This window comes from Battus philenor, unplaced genomic scaffold (genome assembly GCF_028537555.1).
Source record: "Battus philenor isolate CCGP_79_NKW_IND1 unplaced genomic scaffold, ilBatPhil1.0.hap1 SCAF_1, whole genome shotgun sequence".
Taxonomy (NCBI): domain Eukaryota; kingdom Metazoa; phylum Arthropoda; class Insecta; order Lepidoptera; family Papilionidae; genus Battus; species Battus philenor.
In genome coordinates, this window is record NW_027181661.1 from 18,115,351 (window position 1) to 18,134,580 (window position 19,230).

Below are 19,230 nucleotides of genomic sequence, written 5' to 3' on the forward strand. Positions count from 1 at the left end.
TAAGACTATGATTTCAGTAAATTGATATCTAATTCGTATTTCGAACACTGTATTACATATCGTAATTTATGGACTGTATACGTGATTTTATTTAAAAAAAAATATTTACCAATGCATTTTCTACATTTTTTCATGAGCTAAGATACATTAAGATATATTGTCCAAAAATACGATATCTCAGGTATAAATGTTTTTATTTAATAATGCAGGGTAATACCAAAAAAAAGAAAAAAAATAATTGATATGTGTATTTCATAGTTTCCACAGTAGCCGAGGATGTATAACAAATACATTATAACAATACAATTATATATTTATATGTCCATTCTGGGATACACAAGTATAAAATGTTTCACTTAAAACTGAATGGCACTTTTATATACTGAATATATTCAATAAAAATTATTCGAATTATTTCTATTTATTCTTTCGTATCCCTTGTAGCAATCTCATTGTAACGTAACAAGTATTTTTACTAATTATTAAACTAAAAATTAAAATTCCTATGCCACGTGTTGACCTTTGCACATACGCCAATAGTAACCTTTCAGGTTGACTAACTCCGTGTGTGTACCTTGTTCGATGATTTTACCTGAAATTAAACAAGTTTTAACAATGAAAATTTAAAACGAAAACATTTTCAAACAAAAAAATTCAAAACAAAAAAAACTCATCAAGATATATTTGGAATAATGAGGCTTTATACAATGCCCACTGCTGCATATAGTTGTCGCCAACATATTTACAATACTACAGCCTCGAAGCTAACCAAGTATAGTGTCTAAAGACCAGTGTTTCTCAACCTTTTCTAAGCCATGCACGAATTTACCAATTTTAAAAGATTCATATACCGCCTTATAAATTTCAAAGAGTGAATTTTTTTTTCAATTTATTACATAAATGATAAGTTTTGGAAGTAAATTTTAGACGTAATTTTAAAACTAGAACAATTTTTTTGGAAAAAAATAAATAAATTGGATGATATTTTGAAATGTAGATAATTTTTTTTAAATATATTTAATGCGATGCTTATGGCTAATGATTACGTAAAGATTTTAATGTTTGGCTCCATCTTAGTGAGTTTTAATCTTAAATCACCGCGTTGTGTGATGTTCAAACAATTTTTTTTTAATTCATATTTTATTTACTGCACCAAAGTCACACACGGATATATCCGATGGGGTGGGTAACAGAAGTTTTGTCGTACATTAATTTGCATTTGGATTTCATCACACAGCCATGCCATTGAACCTTTTATATTAAACTTTAAATTACCAAATAAGAATTTGCTTTTTTTAAAAAATGTTTCTGATATCTGATGACATTTAGGAAGCCTATAGTGAAGAGTTATCTCGTTCAAATTTTCCAACTTCCCCTTTCAACTATCAATTTGCCCACCTGTGGGATGTACGTCCCACGTTGGGAAACACTGCTTTAGACGATCTGTTTGTAATATTAATATAACCTCTTTATACCACATGCATATACGGTATATATATAAAAATTAAATTTTTAAAATTTTTGTCTATCTGTCAGTTTCAGCTAATCTCTGAAATTTCTTGACTGATTTTGACGTAACTTATTCTGGCAAGTAGCTGTTGTAATAAGGAGTAACTAAGGCTAGTATTTTTGAAAAAAATCCTTAAAGGAAATAAAGAAAACTAAATGAACCAAAATTTTTTTTCCACACAGACGAAGCCGCGGGCATTGCTTGTATATATATGTAATAACTAAGTCATCTTAGTTGCACTAATTATGATTTAAAAAAAGCTGTACACATTTTTTTCTCGTGTTTTTCGATTTCTTTTCTTCCTCGAAAAGATTATAGAACATAAAATATATAAATCAACAAAAATTATCATTCATCACAATATCAGATGATGAATCCCCATTGCTCTTGGTCTTGCGCTGCTCGCGGTCATCGACGTTCCCTTGACCTATGTCTACTTCACGCTACATCTACCTGATCGTGGTCGCACCTCCAGAACCTTACAGCCTCAAAGATATGGAGGTCTATGCTCGGAGCTCCACAGCGAGATTAAATCAGAAATTTTAAAAAACTAATTGCGTATATAATTAAAAAAAGGTTGTATATACGTTCAAGCATCTTCTTTATATAACTTACCTTTATCAAGCACACATATCAAATCCGAATCCTTTATAGTGGATAGGCGATGTGCAATTGTTATGCAAGTTCGATCCTTGGCAGCTTTCTCCAAGGCTTCAGATACAGCCTGAAATTAAAACATTCAGGTGTGAATTACTACGACATAGGTACATTACATAATAAAAAATAAATAATCCTATCGGTAAATACAAAATGAATACTGTTTTATCATATTTTATATAAAAACATACTAGATGGCGCTAGTCAAGCCTCATAGACGTACTGTTTTACAGACGGTTTGTTAAACAATAATATACATAGGTGTATGACGTGCTCTGAAAAATAAATAATTATTTTTCAAAAAATATGTTTCTGTCTTCCTGGACCTTGAAGAACAGCCTACTATACCTGCATCTATATATGGATAGTTTTATTTATTTAAATTTGGAAACTCAACCTGATGTAACCAAAACCGTTTAGGAGTGAAAATTTCTCTTTCATAAAATGACTCGAGTGAAGTAACTTGCATGACTGCTCTATCATTATCATAGAAATTTCCCAAGACTGTCTCGGGACGCGCGTTACCAGGCTACATGAACATGAAGGTCCAAGTGGCAGCTATAAGGTTCTATAGAAAATACATAACTTACTTTCTCGCTATTGGCATCTAAAGCAGAGGTAGCCTCGTCCAAGAGCAGTAAGCGAGGTGATCTTATCAAAGCCCTCGCTATGCACACCCTTTGCTTCTGACCACCTGACAGCTGTGCACCACTAGATCCTAGATTAGTGTCGTAACCCTGAAACAAATTTATCAGATTCAAATTGTTTTTATCTAGCATCACTAGAATAAAGGCGATGATGATGGCGCCTATATAGGCGGACTTAAATTCCTGAAAGGATAATCGATTTCATTCTAATTATATTTATTTATGTATCCTTTTATCGCGTCATAATTTAAGATATACTTCACTGAGACAAAAAAATTAAAAATATCTACGAAATATAATGACAGTTGACACATTGCGTTTGACAGTTCGTTTTGACATTCTACGTTTGACAGTTATATATTATTAACGTAATAGTTAGCTTTAGTTGTATGTTACTGGCCGTAATCATAGTTTAAACAGCGATTAGACAATTTTTGTTTACCTTACAGAAAACCTAAATAAGTTAAGAAGAGTTTAACAGTTGAGCCTTTAAATAGTTGGCAGTTAAATATATGTTTAATCAGTATTTTTAAACCTTTTATGTGCCATTACCCACCTTACACTTTGTAAAATTTTTTACGCCATCCCTAAGTAACATATATATATAATATTAAAGCGAAAGGGTTAAACTCGTGTCGAGTCGTGGATCGTGGGCCCCACGTTGGTAAATACTGTCCTAAACCGTTATAAGTCATTTTTTGATTCTCTTTTAAAAATAGAGACATTTTAATAAGAAACGACATATGATTTTTAATATAAAGTCACTTGATTGTTTTGATTGACCTTTCTAAAACTAACTTTTAAACAGACCTTCGATCTTAGATTGCGGGTTCCCGGGATACATTGTTATAATTCACAATTAGTGAATTAATTATAAATAATTTACACTGTATGTAAACAAGTTTCTAAAGAATGGGCAGCTGCATCTTGTTCGTACCATAATACCAGACATTGTCAACACGTGTCAAGCGTGGTGATAGTACATCCCTCCTATAGATATCTTTATAGTGAGATTTACGAGATTTATTTTGCAGCGGACTTTTATGGAGTGAAACGACGATTTTTAAAAGCTGATATTTTAAACGTGATGTAATGTAAGTTTACTATTGTCTACAGTCTACAGCAGTGATTCCCAAAGTGGTCTATATCGACCCCTAGAGGTCTATGACAACCTGCAAGGGTAGACCCCGTCTGAGAGAAAAAAATGGGGGTCCATGAAACGAAAATGGGGGTCCACGATAGTGGATCTCAACACATACACTGATAGTACCTATTTACTTAGATCATACTATCTTATAATATCAAAACATCTACATTAATTTCCTTTCCATCGTCATACCTAGTGGAAAGGGGGTTCAACGCTGTTACCAATCTCATAACGAAAAAAAGAAAATAGACCGGACATCATTAGAGGAGCAGATTTAAGATTGACCCTTACAAAATTGACGCCAAATGTTGATAATTTATTATTAAAGCATCAGGTTCATCCTTCTCACTAAAAATATTGACTTATTCCTTATGTTATTTTATTTATAGTTTATTTTATGTTTATTTAATGTTACGTATATTTTACATAACAGATACAAAATTTATTTTGAGTAGTTTTAATTTAAATTCAATTAATGAATGTATAAATTAACATGTGTTTTTACTTTAAGTTTTTAACACTAAACTTTACTACAGTTAAAAATTTACAGGTAATCAATATCAGGTAAGTATGGAGTCTACCCAACACGGAAAAACATGGCAAGGAGTCTACGACACAAAAAAGTTTGGAGAACTCTGGTCTATAGTGAATGATGATGATGAATGATTGATCACCGATGGCTGGTTCAAGTACCTTGGGTAGTGAGACGATGAAGCTGTGTATGTTGGCTGCTTTGGCTGCTGATATAATTTCGTGCATGGACACCTTGCGGTTATTATCACCGTAGGCGATGTTCTCGGCCAGGGTCCTATCGAAGAGCACTGGCTCCTGCTGCACCACGCCGAGTTGACGCCGCAGACGAGGCAGTGTGAGAGCAGTTCTTATATCACGATTATCTAGCTCCTTAAAAGAAATAATAAATCAGTATACATTAGTATACATTTATCAGTATAGATTGAGACTAACAACTATTTGGTTAGCTGTCCTTTTTCAGCCTCATGGTAGACTTTGCACTGGCGCGGCGCGTAAAACTCGTGTTTTCTCTCTAGTGCGGCGGCTGTTTACACTCAACCGTATGAGGTATGACAAAGACAAATATAGCTTTCTTTATGTCTGCGAAGCATTGACTCAATATTGTAAAAAAATATTGATGAACATGAGGCAGAAAAGGCCTCAACCGCACTACTAGGAAGTTCAGCTTGAGACTGATTCGACCTCAGCCGCACCAGCTGAAAGTTCTTCAAAATTGGGCCCGCAGTGAACGTGTTAACATGTATATAAGGTTTTTAAACTTTTCTTTTTCTAATAGGACGCTTTCAATTAAGCTGGTTCCGGCTGACGCGAAATAAAATATGAAGATCTGATATAATTATAAAAAGTCTTGTACTGCAGCGATAAATATTGCAAATCGACTTTTGAAACGAGTATAAGAAAATTATTTGTGATTTAATTAAAAATGTTTTTTGTCATTTTTAAACAACAAATAAATTATTATTATTACCGGTAAAAACAGGATTCGAAATCGCTTAATACCAACTTATTGTTTTTTGATGATATATCTCAATTAAATGATGAACTTTAAAATTGTAAAAACAAGAATATTTTTATTTTAAATTAAAAAAACAAACTATTAATTATAAGTATTTTAACAAAACAATGCACCGTTATAATGGATTGTTATTAAAAATATTACGTAAATTAAAATTTGCATGTGTGGCAGTTTAATTTTTTTTTAACTAATGGAATCAGGCGTTACCTTGCGGAACTCCATCCTAAGTAAGAAACTGAACTGAAAGGGATTGGCACTAATCATTGTAACATAACCCCTGAAGATGCCCCGTGAAAGGTTAAACACGTGTTGTATGAATTAACGGTGGCGGTTGTGTGATTCGCATTGTTGGCCGCATGCGCATTTATCAGCGGGCTGGCGGGCGGTGCACTTTGTTGTACCACTACCACTGCATGTGCGGAAGTGGCTAAATATTGGTTCTTTTCTTAAATTTTTTTATATAGTTGTAATGAAATAGGCGTTTGTCTTCCATCTCGCCTGATGGAAAGTGTAGATGAAGACGAAGATGGTACACGCCCATCCAAAAGAAACCTGTTGTTCACTCTACTCTTAAAGGCTACAGAGTCCAACTCATCAGGAAAAAATAGATCCAGGCAGGTCGTTCCAAATCTTGGCGACTCTCACCAAAAACGAGCTGTCAAATCGTTTAGTTCGACTTTTGGGTATGTATGGTAAAAGTAAAAATAAAAACAACTATAAACTTTATTCAACTGTCGATGTAATCAGATAGTGAAATATTGTGTGACAGAATAGGGTAACAAGGTTTAGTGCCCGGCATTTGATATGGCACATGGGGCAAAATATTAAAACTTACTGAAAGATTTTCTATCGTAACGTGCCAAATCATTTGCCGGGTGGAAGAAACATCAATCATAATAATTAATAAATAAACAGTACAGGTCTAATGAGTGGTTTAACTGCAACGCGGACCAGCTGTCTGCGGCTTCTCTTTCATATTCTTCACTCTAATTTCTCTTTCTCTAAGCCTCCGTTCTCTCTCGAACTCTTTCATTCTCAACACGTAATCCGCTTGTTCGCAGTTAAGGTACGCGTGTTTCTCGTGATGGCACGCGTATACGAATGGAAAATGTTTATATCTACACACTTGATAGTGTAGAAGTGGTTCAGAACAATAATCACGATATTTCGGTGGTATTTTAGCGGATATTAGTTCTTCGTCTTTTACTTTCATTTCGCGTTTTAGTCGTTTGAATCTAAAACCTGCTTGCGTGTCGAACGTCGGCTTATCGTCCTGATTTAAACCGAGATGCCTTGTTTTCATCGTTCCCATTATTTGACCCATCGCTTATACAACAAAATTGTTTTGTTGTTTCAAAATTAATTGAATTGTAAAACACAAACAACTGTTATTTGTTCAAAACGTCAACAATTTGTCAACTGTCTGTATAATTTATATAGGCTTTGTTAAATGTCAATTCATGTATCTTTATGACGTATTTCTCTATGGATAAATATTGCATATCGACCTTTGGAAAGAGACAATCGGCTTATTTCGGCTTCGTAGAGCGTTATCTCTGTCGCACGACTGACAAAACGTCACATAGATAGTGTGAGACAAAGATAATGCTCTACGAAGCTGAAATTACCCGATTGTCTCTTTCCAAAGTTCGATATGAAATATTTATCGCCGAGTATTGCAGTCATTAGTTTCAGAATTTAAATAATAAACTTATTGATCCATCATTGTTCAATTTAAATTTAAATAAGCAACCGTCTTAAAAAAGTTAACAAGGATCTATTGTACCTTTATCTTAAACCATTCTTTTTCTAATTTTAAATCTATCTTATAATAGCATTCGAATTATTTTAGTCGATCGAATATAACTTGGATTGTTGATTCAATTACTTGGTTCAGTACATTAGTTAAAAAAACAACCTTGAGCATCGTCGTCGAGTTGCCAGGTTATCGGTTTTTTATAGGATACACTTTGGAGAGTGCTCGAAGGCTCTTTTCGAACTGATTGAGCCATCTCCATTTCTTTATCGGACTACTAGGCTCAGACAAAAGTTTCATCCATACGTTGTTGACATACTCAAAAGTAACTAAACGGTTTGACAGTTCGTTTTTGGTGAGAGTCGCCAAGATTTGGAACGACCTGCCTGGATCTCTTTTTCCTGGTGAGTTGAACTCTGAAGCTTTTAAGAGTAGAGTGAACAAGTTTCTTTCGGATGGGCATGTACCACCTTCGTCTTCTTCTACACTTTCAATCAGGTGAGATGGAAGACAAACGCCTATTCCATTACAACTATATAAAATTATCGAAGATTCAAGTTCATATGAAATGTTAAGTATATGTTTACATACTTAATGGAATCAGGCGTTACCTCGCGGAAGTCCATCCTAAGTAAGAAAAGGACCAATATTTAGTGCCAAACACAGAGTCGGCACTAATCGGTGTAACATAACTCCTGAAGATGCCCCGTGGAGGGGTTAAAATGTGTTGAGTAATTTGGCGGTGGCGGTTGTGTGATTCGCATTGTTTGCCACATGCCTATTTATCAGCTGGCGGGCGGTGCACTTTATTGCACGACTACCACTGCATGTGCGGAAGTGGCTAAATATTAGTCCTTTTCTTACTTTTACATGTGTAAGTTTTAAGGTAAATGTTTTAATAACTTACAATATTCCCGGAATCAGGATCGTAGAATCTCTGCATCAGTTGGAGTATGGTTGACTTTCCGCACCCTGAAGAACCCACTAAAGCGACTGTCTTCCCAGCTTCAACCTTCAAGTCTATTCCTCGCAGAACTCTCTGGTGCGACCGCGTAGGATAGCTGAACTCTACTTCTTTGATGCTGAATTTGCCAGTTGCGTTCTAGAAGAATAACAAGTTGCCATAACAAGAATAAAGATATTTCATCCAAATAATTATGTGAGATCACCCGGTAGACACAGCGTCTTTTGGCATGATAATGGTGATGAAATCACGCTTTTATTGGTTAATTTAAATATGGCTTTTTATAATTAATTGTGTAATGGACGTGGATAAATTAAAAAGTCAAGTCTTAACGTTAAAAGAAAGAGACAGTTCGCATATTATCAATACGAAAGGTTTTATAGATAATTGCGTGCTACAAAAGTACTTATTCTATGTTGATTTAGGTGCTGTTGGCCCGAAGGTTTTTAGTTCACGGAGCGAAAGAGTCCGTGAACTTAAAAACTTGCAACTTAAAAATAGAACTGGGCGCGTACCAGTTATATAAAGCTCGCTCTACCCGTGTAGAACTGTGTAATTATATGTTTATGATGTGTGAATGCGGCTTGGGACGGCAGCGTGGACCACAGGCGAGTCGAGGGATACGGATCCACAGTTCGCCCACGCTGTTCGCGGTTAGGGAGCGCGCGGTCTTTCTCTTAAAATGGGTGTTGTGACGTGGTAAGTAATATTTGGTTCGGTGGTGTAACTCGATGAACTGTGAGGAATGTCGCAGGTGCAGTAGCGCGCTACAAAACTAAATGTGTTCGTATTTATATATACCGTTCTCTGTCACATCTTCCGTCGTTCTCACACACACGACACTTGTAATTGGTTGTAAAGTAGTGATTCTGATTGGTTGTGTAAATAAACTTAGTTCTAGGATTGGTTAGAGTAAAAATTCAGTATGTTCTCTGTACTGGAGTTTAAATTTCAACTAGAAGAGAGTGTATTTTAAATGGTTATATGTGTTTGCGAATTCTAGTTATTTTCTACGTGAGACATTTTTACGCTGTCCCTGTTTATCTCATAAAAATCACTATTAATTGTGTCGCCAAGACTATTTTCATAACTATTGGTAAAGTATACATGATAGTATTTATGACTTTTTGAAGTAGATTAAACTTAGGCTATGGCGTCCACCTACAAGTTTTTTTTTATGGCCCCCGCTATTGAAGGCCTCTCGTACCCCTAATTAGTTGGGATCAGGGTCTTTGTTTACAATTAAGTTTTTCAGATCTTTCATCTTTATTTTTCACTCACTGTCATACTTCTCAATTTCTTTTATTCTTACCTTATTTCCATCACAATATCTTTCATTTGGTTCTTTCATTCCCTCTTGCTTTCATCGCCTTCCTTCCATCATCTTATTACTCTTAGGTGGCTACTACTACTACTACTCCGCTAGCTCAGTGACCCAAAGTGGGTCTCGGCCTCCGAAGCGAGAGACTTCCACTTTCCTCTATCTTGCGCCATCGTCTGCCATTGGTTGACATTCAATTCGCGCAAGTCTGCCTCAACGCGATCGATCCAGCGATACCTGGGTCTACCTACTGGTCTTCGACCCCTCGGTTTTTCCTTTGTTTTTTTTTCTTAGGTGGCTAGGTACATTTTTTTTATTCTTTATTTTATTACTTACACATTCTATTTTTTTTCTTTCTTAATACATTACTACACTTTTCATATTCTATTATTAATTGACTAGTTATTTTATGTGCAGTATATTAGGTACCTACTTATCTATACTATTTTGTTTCTATTAACAGTGTCACTCACCATCTTAAGAGCTTTTTAAGTCGACGGACTTTCAACGTGGACCTTGAAAGCCTATGTCTAGAAATGGACGTCTGGTAGCTGAAACAATGATGATGATATATAAGTTTGATATATTCTTACCCAATCCCTTTTGTCCTTCACACCATCTTCCGTTCTGACTTTCGGCTGCCTCTGAATGACGGACAAAATCCTGGCACCACAGGCCTTGGCAGAGTTGAAGCTAGGCGCATACACTAGAGACTGTCCCAGCATGTATGCTCCGTACATCAATGCATCGTTTACCCTGGAAACAAATAGATTAAATAATTATATTGAACAGTGGTTACTCAGGGGTAGAGCGGACACTGTATACCACGTACTGCGTACAGTGGAACAGGTAGTTTTTTTTTTATTCGTCCCCGCTGTTGGGGACCTCTCGTTTCTCTATCTTCGTTGTTAGTGTTATCTTTTATAACAGTGTAGTATGGATTGTTTTAAATTTTTTAAAGTATAAATTACACTTACAAAAGCACAATCTTGTATTCCAGACCCTCGTAAGCAACGAGAACTGCTCCGTAAACCGTGGCGCTGCAGAAAGACATGAAAGGAACATATACTCCTAAACCTAAGACTAAACCACGCCATCTTGTTTTCTTCGATACAGCTGCACACGCTTCCTTCAAAGCCTCCTCGAACCTCTTCAAGAAGGTTGTTTCTACACCTTTAATAAAACATTATTACATTACACATATATACAGTATGTCAATTTCTAACCTAAACGTAGATCAAGGGACCAAAAAAATATGCAACCTGAGATTATCCTTTATGACATTTAAACCTATATCGTCATAATTTTAAACAAATGATGTCTACTGTTGGACATGGGCCTTCTATATATATAGGTTTTCTTATAGAAATCATTTTTGGAAGCCTTTCGTACATCTCTATCAAATTTTTACACTGTATTCAGACGACGTTAACAAAGTTACCTGTCCACCTTGTGGGCGAACGCCCAGCACTGGGTTTGCAAAATCGTATCCCCCATTCCAGAATTGTATGTTGTCTATCTATCGCCACTTTAACTTTTGTACTTGAATATTTTGAAATAGGAATGAATTTGAAATGTGTAACATTAACATTTTTCTATTTACTGCAGGGACATAGTAAACAATACACCTATCCCCCGATTTACACGGTTGATACGTTCCTGCGAAAAACGTGTAAATCGAAAATTAAAAAATTTCATGTCAAAACCGTGTAAATCGAAAAACTTGCAGAAAATGCATAATTTTGCTATTTAACAGCTGTGATTTTTTCAATAGGTGTACAAAATAAAAATAAAATGCATTGACAAGTTAAAATATTTAATATATTACGGAAAGACTGTTTTTTTTCAAGCAGAAATATTTACATTATGGGAGATGGTAATAAAACCGGTTATTAAAACAAAAAAAAAACTTATTTGGAAAACCGTGTAAAAGCGAAAACGTGTAAAGCAAGTACCGTGTAAATCGGGATATAGGTGTAATTTACTTTAATATATATTAAATTCGAATTTTGAAAAAACTTTATTAATTATTTCTTTTACTATAGATTTTTGGTTAGGGTGTATCATGTATTAAATCACAAGAAATGAGCTATACGTCTACTCCTTTAAAGCCTTTTCATGTATAATGAATCATCCTGTACATATCGATAGTGTTTTAGTTATTACCTGAAGTAATATCCAACTTGAAGGCTTTAGACTTACCTAAGCTCTGTACTGTTTTAATGCTGACCACAGCCTCCGTTGCTATCGCCGTCGCATTTTCCATAGCTGCTCTCTCATCTGTCTGCGACTGTTGGGACACGATGCCTTCTAGCCAGATGCTTCCTACCATCTATACAACAGGTAAAATTAAAAATATTTTGAATTTCGAATAAGATTATTCAATAATGGAATATATAAGACTCTTTGGCAGTGATGTCGCTTGATCATTTTGATTTAATTATTCTATATCTGATAAAGTGTATATGTATATGTGTTAAACTATATTAAAAGGTGTTGTTGTTGTGGAGATTCTTTCTGCTTCTTCTGCACAACTGTAAAACCTTGGAAAGCAGAGTAGAGTTAAAAATAAAATATATTAAAAAAATAAGTTGTCGATCAATAAGAGTTCTGTTAAAAGTTCCAAAGTTAAATAAATTTATTTTATTTTTATTTTATTAATAAACGACTTCCTTCAGCTGAAATGATATGATGTATTAATTTGAAGTAATTTATAAAATGTACATGAAACATAAATATATATGCCTAATATAAACATACTTTGTTTATCTATATGTAATCTGGCAATAAATACTGTTATCATTAAAAATAAATAAAATATTAGTTTTAAATTTGGAATCTGTCATTTTTAAATGATTGTCCTTTTCATATTTTCGCGCCAATATATTGTAAAATATTTTGCTATAATAAAATGTAGAGTAGCGATTAAAGGGAAGCCAATCGCAGTGATAGCATTAAATAAAGTATTTTTTTTTAAATTCTCTATTCGCTTAGGTATTAGTCAATGATTGTGTACTGGTATATTAATAGTTAGAGTAAAACCTCTTCTGTCTGTGACATAAAAAGACTGCTATACATGAGATCACACCCATGTATCGACTCATCACAATATCTCTACTACCATAATACTCAGATACTTGAAATTTTGAAAGCACATTTGTATTTATAAGTAGAGATCTGCTAAGAACGGATTTTGCGAAATTTTTATCCACAAGGTATAAAATAGGGGACAGCTAGTTATGGATAAAGTGAATCTTTCCTATGTTAATATAGACATTACATAACATGGTAGATGAATGGTGTTCGATGACAACCCTTTTTCGGTAAGAGGCGTAATAGAAAACGAATCTTATACGAAATTGAAGATTGCAGTGGGCATCTATGGACTTACAATGATTATGAAGGTAACTGTAAAGCAGATAATAGTAGCAGAAGAGAGAGAGGGGAGTAAGGGAGGAAAAGAGAGAATGAGAAAACGGAGAGATGTAAAGAGATTAATAAGTTTTTACTTGTTCATCTCTGTGTCTCTGTATTTACTCACGAGAGGCAAGAAAGCAGTGCCGACGAGAGTCAATTTCCAATTGTAACAGACGGCCATGATGAAGCCAACCACGACGGAGCTGGTGCCCTGGAGGATAAGACCGATCCTGAGGCCTGTCGCGCCCTGCACCTCCGCGGCATCACCGCTAAGACGTGCGCACATCGCGCCAACTGTGTTGCTCTCTCTATCGAAGAATCCGATTTCCTGCGAATTTATTATTCATTAAGTTTACAACTAAAAGTTTCAATTTAAAGCACACTTTACCCTTGTTCAAAATAATTCTAGTTTTTGTTAAATTGGACTCTTATCATTGTTAACATGAGGCACGTATGTGTGAAAGAGACAATCAGCTTTTCAAAGGTCAATAAATGTTTCAATCATCATCATAATGTCAGCCGATTATACGTTCTGGGTGCCGTAGGCCTCCACCCAAAGATCACCACGATGATCGATCTTAAGCTGCATCTAAGTACTTCCCGAGATCTGAACTATGTGAGTTGTTCACCTAGTAGGGGACTATCCACGCCGCGTCTGCCGGCTTGTGGTTCTCAGTCTAACCCAGAGTTCCTCAAACTTTTTTGTGTCGTAGACCCCTTGCGATGTTATTCCGTGTTGGGTAGACCCCCTACTTACCTGCTATTGATTTCCTGTAAATTTCTAACTGTAGTGAAGTTTAGTGTTAAAAACTTAATTAAATTCAATTAATAAAAATCCAAAAATAATTCAGGAAACGAATAAACGTATTTGTCTCACATTCGTATTTATAGAGTGACGAACTGAACAAGTCAGTGCAAGGTAGCGAAGCTCTGTGACTGTGACTCTCAGGTTCTTACAAGTTCAAAATGTATTGCGACCACAAAGCGAATACCAACATCCTACAACTTACACAATTTTATAAACATATATAATATTTTTTTTTACTTCATAGGTACTTTTATAAATTATGTAAATGTTTTGATATTATATTATAGTATGATGTAAGTAAATAGGTACTATCAGTGTATGTGTTGAGATCCACTATCGTGGACCCCATTTTCATTTCATAGACCCCCAACCCCAGACCCCCTTTTTTTCGCTGACGTAGACCCCTTGCAGGTTGTCATAGACCCCTAGGGGTCGATATAGACCACTTTGGAAATCACTGGTCTAACCTTTCCAACATCCGTCATTTGCACAAGCATTGTAACCCGTTTTCTGCTTCAGACGGGAAATTCTCAGAGCTGATACTATGATCAAAAAGTAAAGTGAATTTGTTTATAGAATATAAATTCTATATTTATTATAACAAATCAATTTCACCACTAATGTAATCCCCATCCGATAAAAGGTACTTTTACCAACGATATTTCCAGTTCTAGGAACTGTCGGAATATTGTTTTTTTTTTGGTATGACCTTTAAGATATTTAATGGAATCAGGCGTTACCTTGCGGAAGTCCATCCTAAGTAAGAAAAGGACTAATATACGCTATGCAGCAGTAGTCGTGCAATAAAGTACACCGCCCGCCAACCTGTGTTTAACTCTGTGTTTGGCACTAATCGGTGTAACATAACTCCTGAAGATGCCCCGTGGAGGGGTGAAACACGTATTGAGTCATTTGACGGTGGTAATTGTGTAATTCGCATTGTTTGCCGCATGTCATTTATTACGCGACGTCTCGACTACCACTGTATGTGCGGAAGTGGCTAAATATTGGTTCTTTTCTTACTGACCTTTAAGATATTCGATTCGGTTTTTATATCCTCAATCGTGTACAAGCGTCCGCGCATTGAACTTATAAGTTTGCTGAATAGCCAGAAGTCGTACGGAGCCATATCAGGCTAATACGGCTGAACCAATTGAAACATTTGAAACAATAAAACATCCTTCAATATGGTTTGGGCCGAGCAAAATGATGTTCTAACTTTTGACAAACAAACGCTTGGTAAATGTTATAGACAGTCCTACTAATATAGGAAAAAAAATACCCACCTTCCTAATGCCCGGTAGTTTTAAATGAATATTTGACATTACTTTTTGATCATAGATTATGTCGGTGATTTTGGTTTTTCTGCGAATTTTCTCACCTCTGATTCGGTATCGCAGCGAATTTACGATCAAAGCTTTCGCCATTATTACTCCATTGGTGACTTTAAGCCTTTTTAAAATAAGTTGTAGACCACTACTGGTATCTCGGATGAAGTTATTGTTGTTACCTTTTTGGGAATTTATACATTCATTAGAACAGAGTTTACGGGACGGAAGGGTCCATGAATTGTTCAAAAATTTAAATAGGTCATCGAGTTTCAGACCTACATGAGTTAATGTTAAGTGTAATTTATGTGAGAAGACTTTGGAAGGCAGCAAGGATCAAGGAGGCAATATAAGGTAGGATAATGATCCCACCTTGGATCACCCTCGCTGTTCCCGGAGATAGGGCGGGCGGGTAGTAGTGTGATGTTTCATTTTGTTGTATCGCAAACGTTTGTGTGTGCGATATAAGGTCACTGATAGAGTGGTTGCTGGTATATTGGGAATGGCGCTTGCAGCGTTTGCAGACTAATTAAATGCATCGAATACATACCTGTCTCAATATAGCAGAGAAGTACTGATGTCTCAAACGAGTTGTCATCTTTAGACCAGCATGCGTGAAGGTAGCGCTCTGGAGGAACATGGAGACACCAGCAACAGCTGCTACCACCACGAACATTCCAGAATAAAGATCCGCCAAATATAATATTTGACTGTGATCCCGGAGAACAAAGATCTGTTAACATATAATAAAAACAAATATAATGATATTTAATGTTTCGTATACTTTGATAAGCGATTTCTGTAAAGTCAATTGATACAATGTACATTTAAACATATATTCATACATAGTATCTATTACTGACATCGATAGAGGAAAGCATTGCTATTGAAGGTCGCGGATTCGATTCTCGCTATACAGTGTTATATTTCACACTTTGTGCATTATCACATAGGATTGCCGCTGCTCACAAAGATATTCCCAGAGGATGGGCAGCAGTGTTCTGTGTTTACCAATTATATTTAGCTGGAGACAACAACCCTGGTATGTTGTTCCATACCTTACTGTTCGTACTATATACATTAGCAAAACTCTTAGTACGGGTGGAAATAATTTTAACCGTGCGTCTTGTTGGCATATGGAAGAAAGAAGTTGGTGATTTATTTAGTGTGATTCAGGTTCATAACGCATCTTCATCGATGAACTCCTTGACTCCATATGAAGTCTAAAGTTTCGAAATTGTAATATAAATAATAATAATAATAATAAAATAAGTTATTTTCAACAAACAGTTTAGTCTATATGACAATGTTGTACGGTATCTTCATCTAAGCGAAAGTAACCTGCCTTTAGATACCGCTCTTCGAAAATCAATAATTTTAATAAATAATAAAACTAAATTAAAAATAAAATATCAAAGATTTCTCCAAACAAAATACAAATACTCATCATTGAAGGTATTACTATTAATAAATACTATATTAGACCGCCTGTGTGTGTGCGTGCGTATGTACGTGTGTGTTTATGTTCATATACAACTATATTACTTTGCCAATTCATTATATAGACGGCTACAGTATTCTTCTAGGCTACAGTATTCAAGGCTATGGTATCCTGGTGAAAAATACCGCAGAACCTTCCAGAATATTCAGCTTACTGCCAGCTAATTAGTAATTATAAAGGATATTTATTATACTTACACCACCCGTGTATCCGAATAACAATGCGAAGGCAGGAAAACATGCTCCTTGTATAAAGGCTGCGATGGATCCTATGACAATGTAAGGCCACTCCTTTCCGTTTAACTTCAGAAGCTGCCAGTCACTTACAGGCTTGATTTCCTTATTAAAAAAAAAACATAAATTATCAGCCTTAAAACTTAAAAATAGTAGACGATAAGGAAAAAAACACCAATTCTCTTTAGATTTTCCACAGTGGTAAATGAGGAGAGATGTTAAAAGAAACAAAACGTAATAATAGAAAATTTATATAAAAAATAATAATGTCTTATGTAAAGACTGTGATATTAGTCCACCATCTGTGATATTAAGGATGCGAAAGGAAGAATGGCAGATATTGTAAAAATGAAAAATAAATATGGTTGAGAATGAAATATCAGGCGAAGTGTGTAAGATCAATGGAAAGGTCTTGAGGAGAATTGAATAGAGCTCCTCCGGAGGAAGAGGGAGGGCTTAGAAAAGGTAAGCCCGACACTTATTCAGAAGAATGAATAAGTGACTTATCGTCTAGTTTTAGCAATACACCAATACCTCTCTTTGCGTCATGGTTACGTTCCCAAAAAACGCGACCCAAATTGAAACGCCACAAAGTGAATTAAGATTTTCTATAGCAAACCATATAAAGATAGAAGATAGCTTTCAGAGTTACGAAAATACAACTTTATAAAAAGAAAACTAAACACAGTGAACGTTTAATAACAAAAAGTAATATAATTTTTTTATACATACTTAAAAATAATATGTCCTCCATCATTTGGCTAAAATGTTACAAGTGTATATAAAAAAATAATACAACTCCGCCAATAAATAAATTGGAAAAATATTAAAAATTTTTTTAATCAGAAACAACATGTAAAAATTTTATATAAATTTATTATTCTCTTTAAAACCACAATACACTACGCAAATGAATACTTTAAAATTAGCAACAACAAAGTGATTGTAAAATTTAAGGTTAATGCGTTGCTTTTTAGAAAGGGAATCTCCGAGTTTTGATTGCATTGCGCGATTAGAAACAAGTATTGCCATCTTTTAGATTAAAAATAAAAATTAATATTAAAGCCCAAAGCAAGGCAACCTAGAAAATCTAACGACGCACAGTGAAGATTAGTACTAATTATGAAGCGATGCAATTTCGAAAAAAAACGACAAAATGAAATGTCACGAAGCCAGGTATAGGTGTATATCATGCTTAAAACTTAAATCACCCAGATCACGGGTGACTTCCATGGCTATTTCAGTGTGAAATAACTAACCCCTGAACCGCATGCCCGTCTAATAGATTCAGGGGTTACTTTGCGGAAGTCCATCCTAAGTAAGAAAAGGACTAACATATAGCTACTTCTGCTATGTGTTTAACTCGGTGTTTGGCACTAATCGGTGTAACATTACTCCTGAGGATGCCCCGTGGAGGAGTGAAATACGTGTAGAGTGATTTATCGGCGGTAATTGTGTTTCGCATTATTTGCCGCCGTATTTATCAGCGGGCTGGCGGGCGTTGCACTTTATCACACGACTACTGCTACATAGCGGAAGTAGCTATATATCAGTCCTTTTTTTACTCCGCATGGCTGTATTAAAATACTCAATATATCTAACCTCATCATCGTTGTCTTTCTCTTCTTCAGATTCATAATCGGCGTTATATACGAAGTTCTGCAGTCCTGTAGACATCACCGAGCTGATAGATCCTCGTGGAGTCATCCAGTCGTGTGATTCTGTTAAGTATAAATAAGTTATGAACACAGAGATGAAATGAATGAATTTATTTATAAAGGTACTACAGGTAGATCATTCTATCCACAGCGCATCCATTGCTAGGTATATGTCTCCCTCGTATATTTTTTATAAAAGCAGCTTTTTTGTTTCTCATTTGTCCCTATCTAGGGATAGACATGATCTTTCTATAGTATTAAATAATTTTCTCATATTTCTCTCCTTGCATTCTTCACAATTTCTTTCATTCTTCTGACTTACTTCTCTTTTTATATACAACAGCTTCTTTCTTTCTTCCGCTGCTATAATACCAGTTAGAAATATCTTGCATCTAGCATCTATTGAAAATCTTAACAAGGTTATTTAGCTTACGTTAATAGTCACCTGGTATTGTATATTATACCGGTGGGTGGATCAGGGTCTAAAAGCGAGTTTAATTTAAGGCAACACTAAACATTTAGATCGCTAATGCAGACGGGTTATGAAATCACTTGGATCGAAGGATTCTTCTAGAGGACTTTGGATTAGTCTGTCACTCTATTTATCACGTGGATGGATGTTCTTCGCTGCGCTTCCTGGATGTAATATAGTTAAGTAATATTTAATTTCAAGATAGAAATACAGGCAATTATTCTTCTTTCACATATCATTTGTTGTTTCAAATAATAGACGT

The 19,230-nt window shown here is 35.2% G+C and overlaps 1 protein-coding gene across 1 annotated transcript in view; it reads right to left on the reverse strand.

The window, feature by feature from the left end:
* Positions 1-251: 251 nt before the first annotated feature.
* The window catches only part of LOC137922050 (multidrug resistance protein homolog 49-like), a 52,742-nt gene continuing 33,763 nt past the window's right edge, over positions 252-19,230 (reverse strand). The window contains exons 15-26 of the mRNA XM_068764902.1: positions 18,441-18,559; positions 16,803-16,943; positions 15,655-15,837; positions 13,093-13,296; positions 11,754-11,883; positions 10,529-10,724; positions 10,145-10,307; positions 8,174-8,368; positions 4,655-4,864; positions 2,758-2,904; positions 2,126-2,234; positions 252-592 (exon numbers count right to left, since the gene is read on the reverse strand). Coding sequence (XP_068621003.1) covers positions 504-592; positions 2,126-2,234; positions 2,758-2,904; positions 4,655-4,864; positions 8,174-8,368; positions 10,145-10,307; positions 10,529-10,724; positions 11,754-11,883; positions 13,093-13,296; positions 15,655-15,837; positions 16,803-16,943; positions 18,441-18,559 — 1,886 coding nt within the window. The 3' untranslated portion in view covers positions 252-503. The remainder of the gene's footprint in view (positions 593-2,125; positions 2,235-2,757; positions 2,905-4,654; positions 4,865-8,173; positions 8,369-10,144; positions 10,308-10,528; positions 10,725-11,753; positions 11,884-13,092; positions 13,297-15,654; positions 15,838-16,802; positions 16,944-18,440; positions 18,560-19,230) is intronic.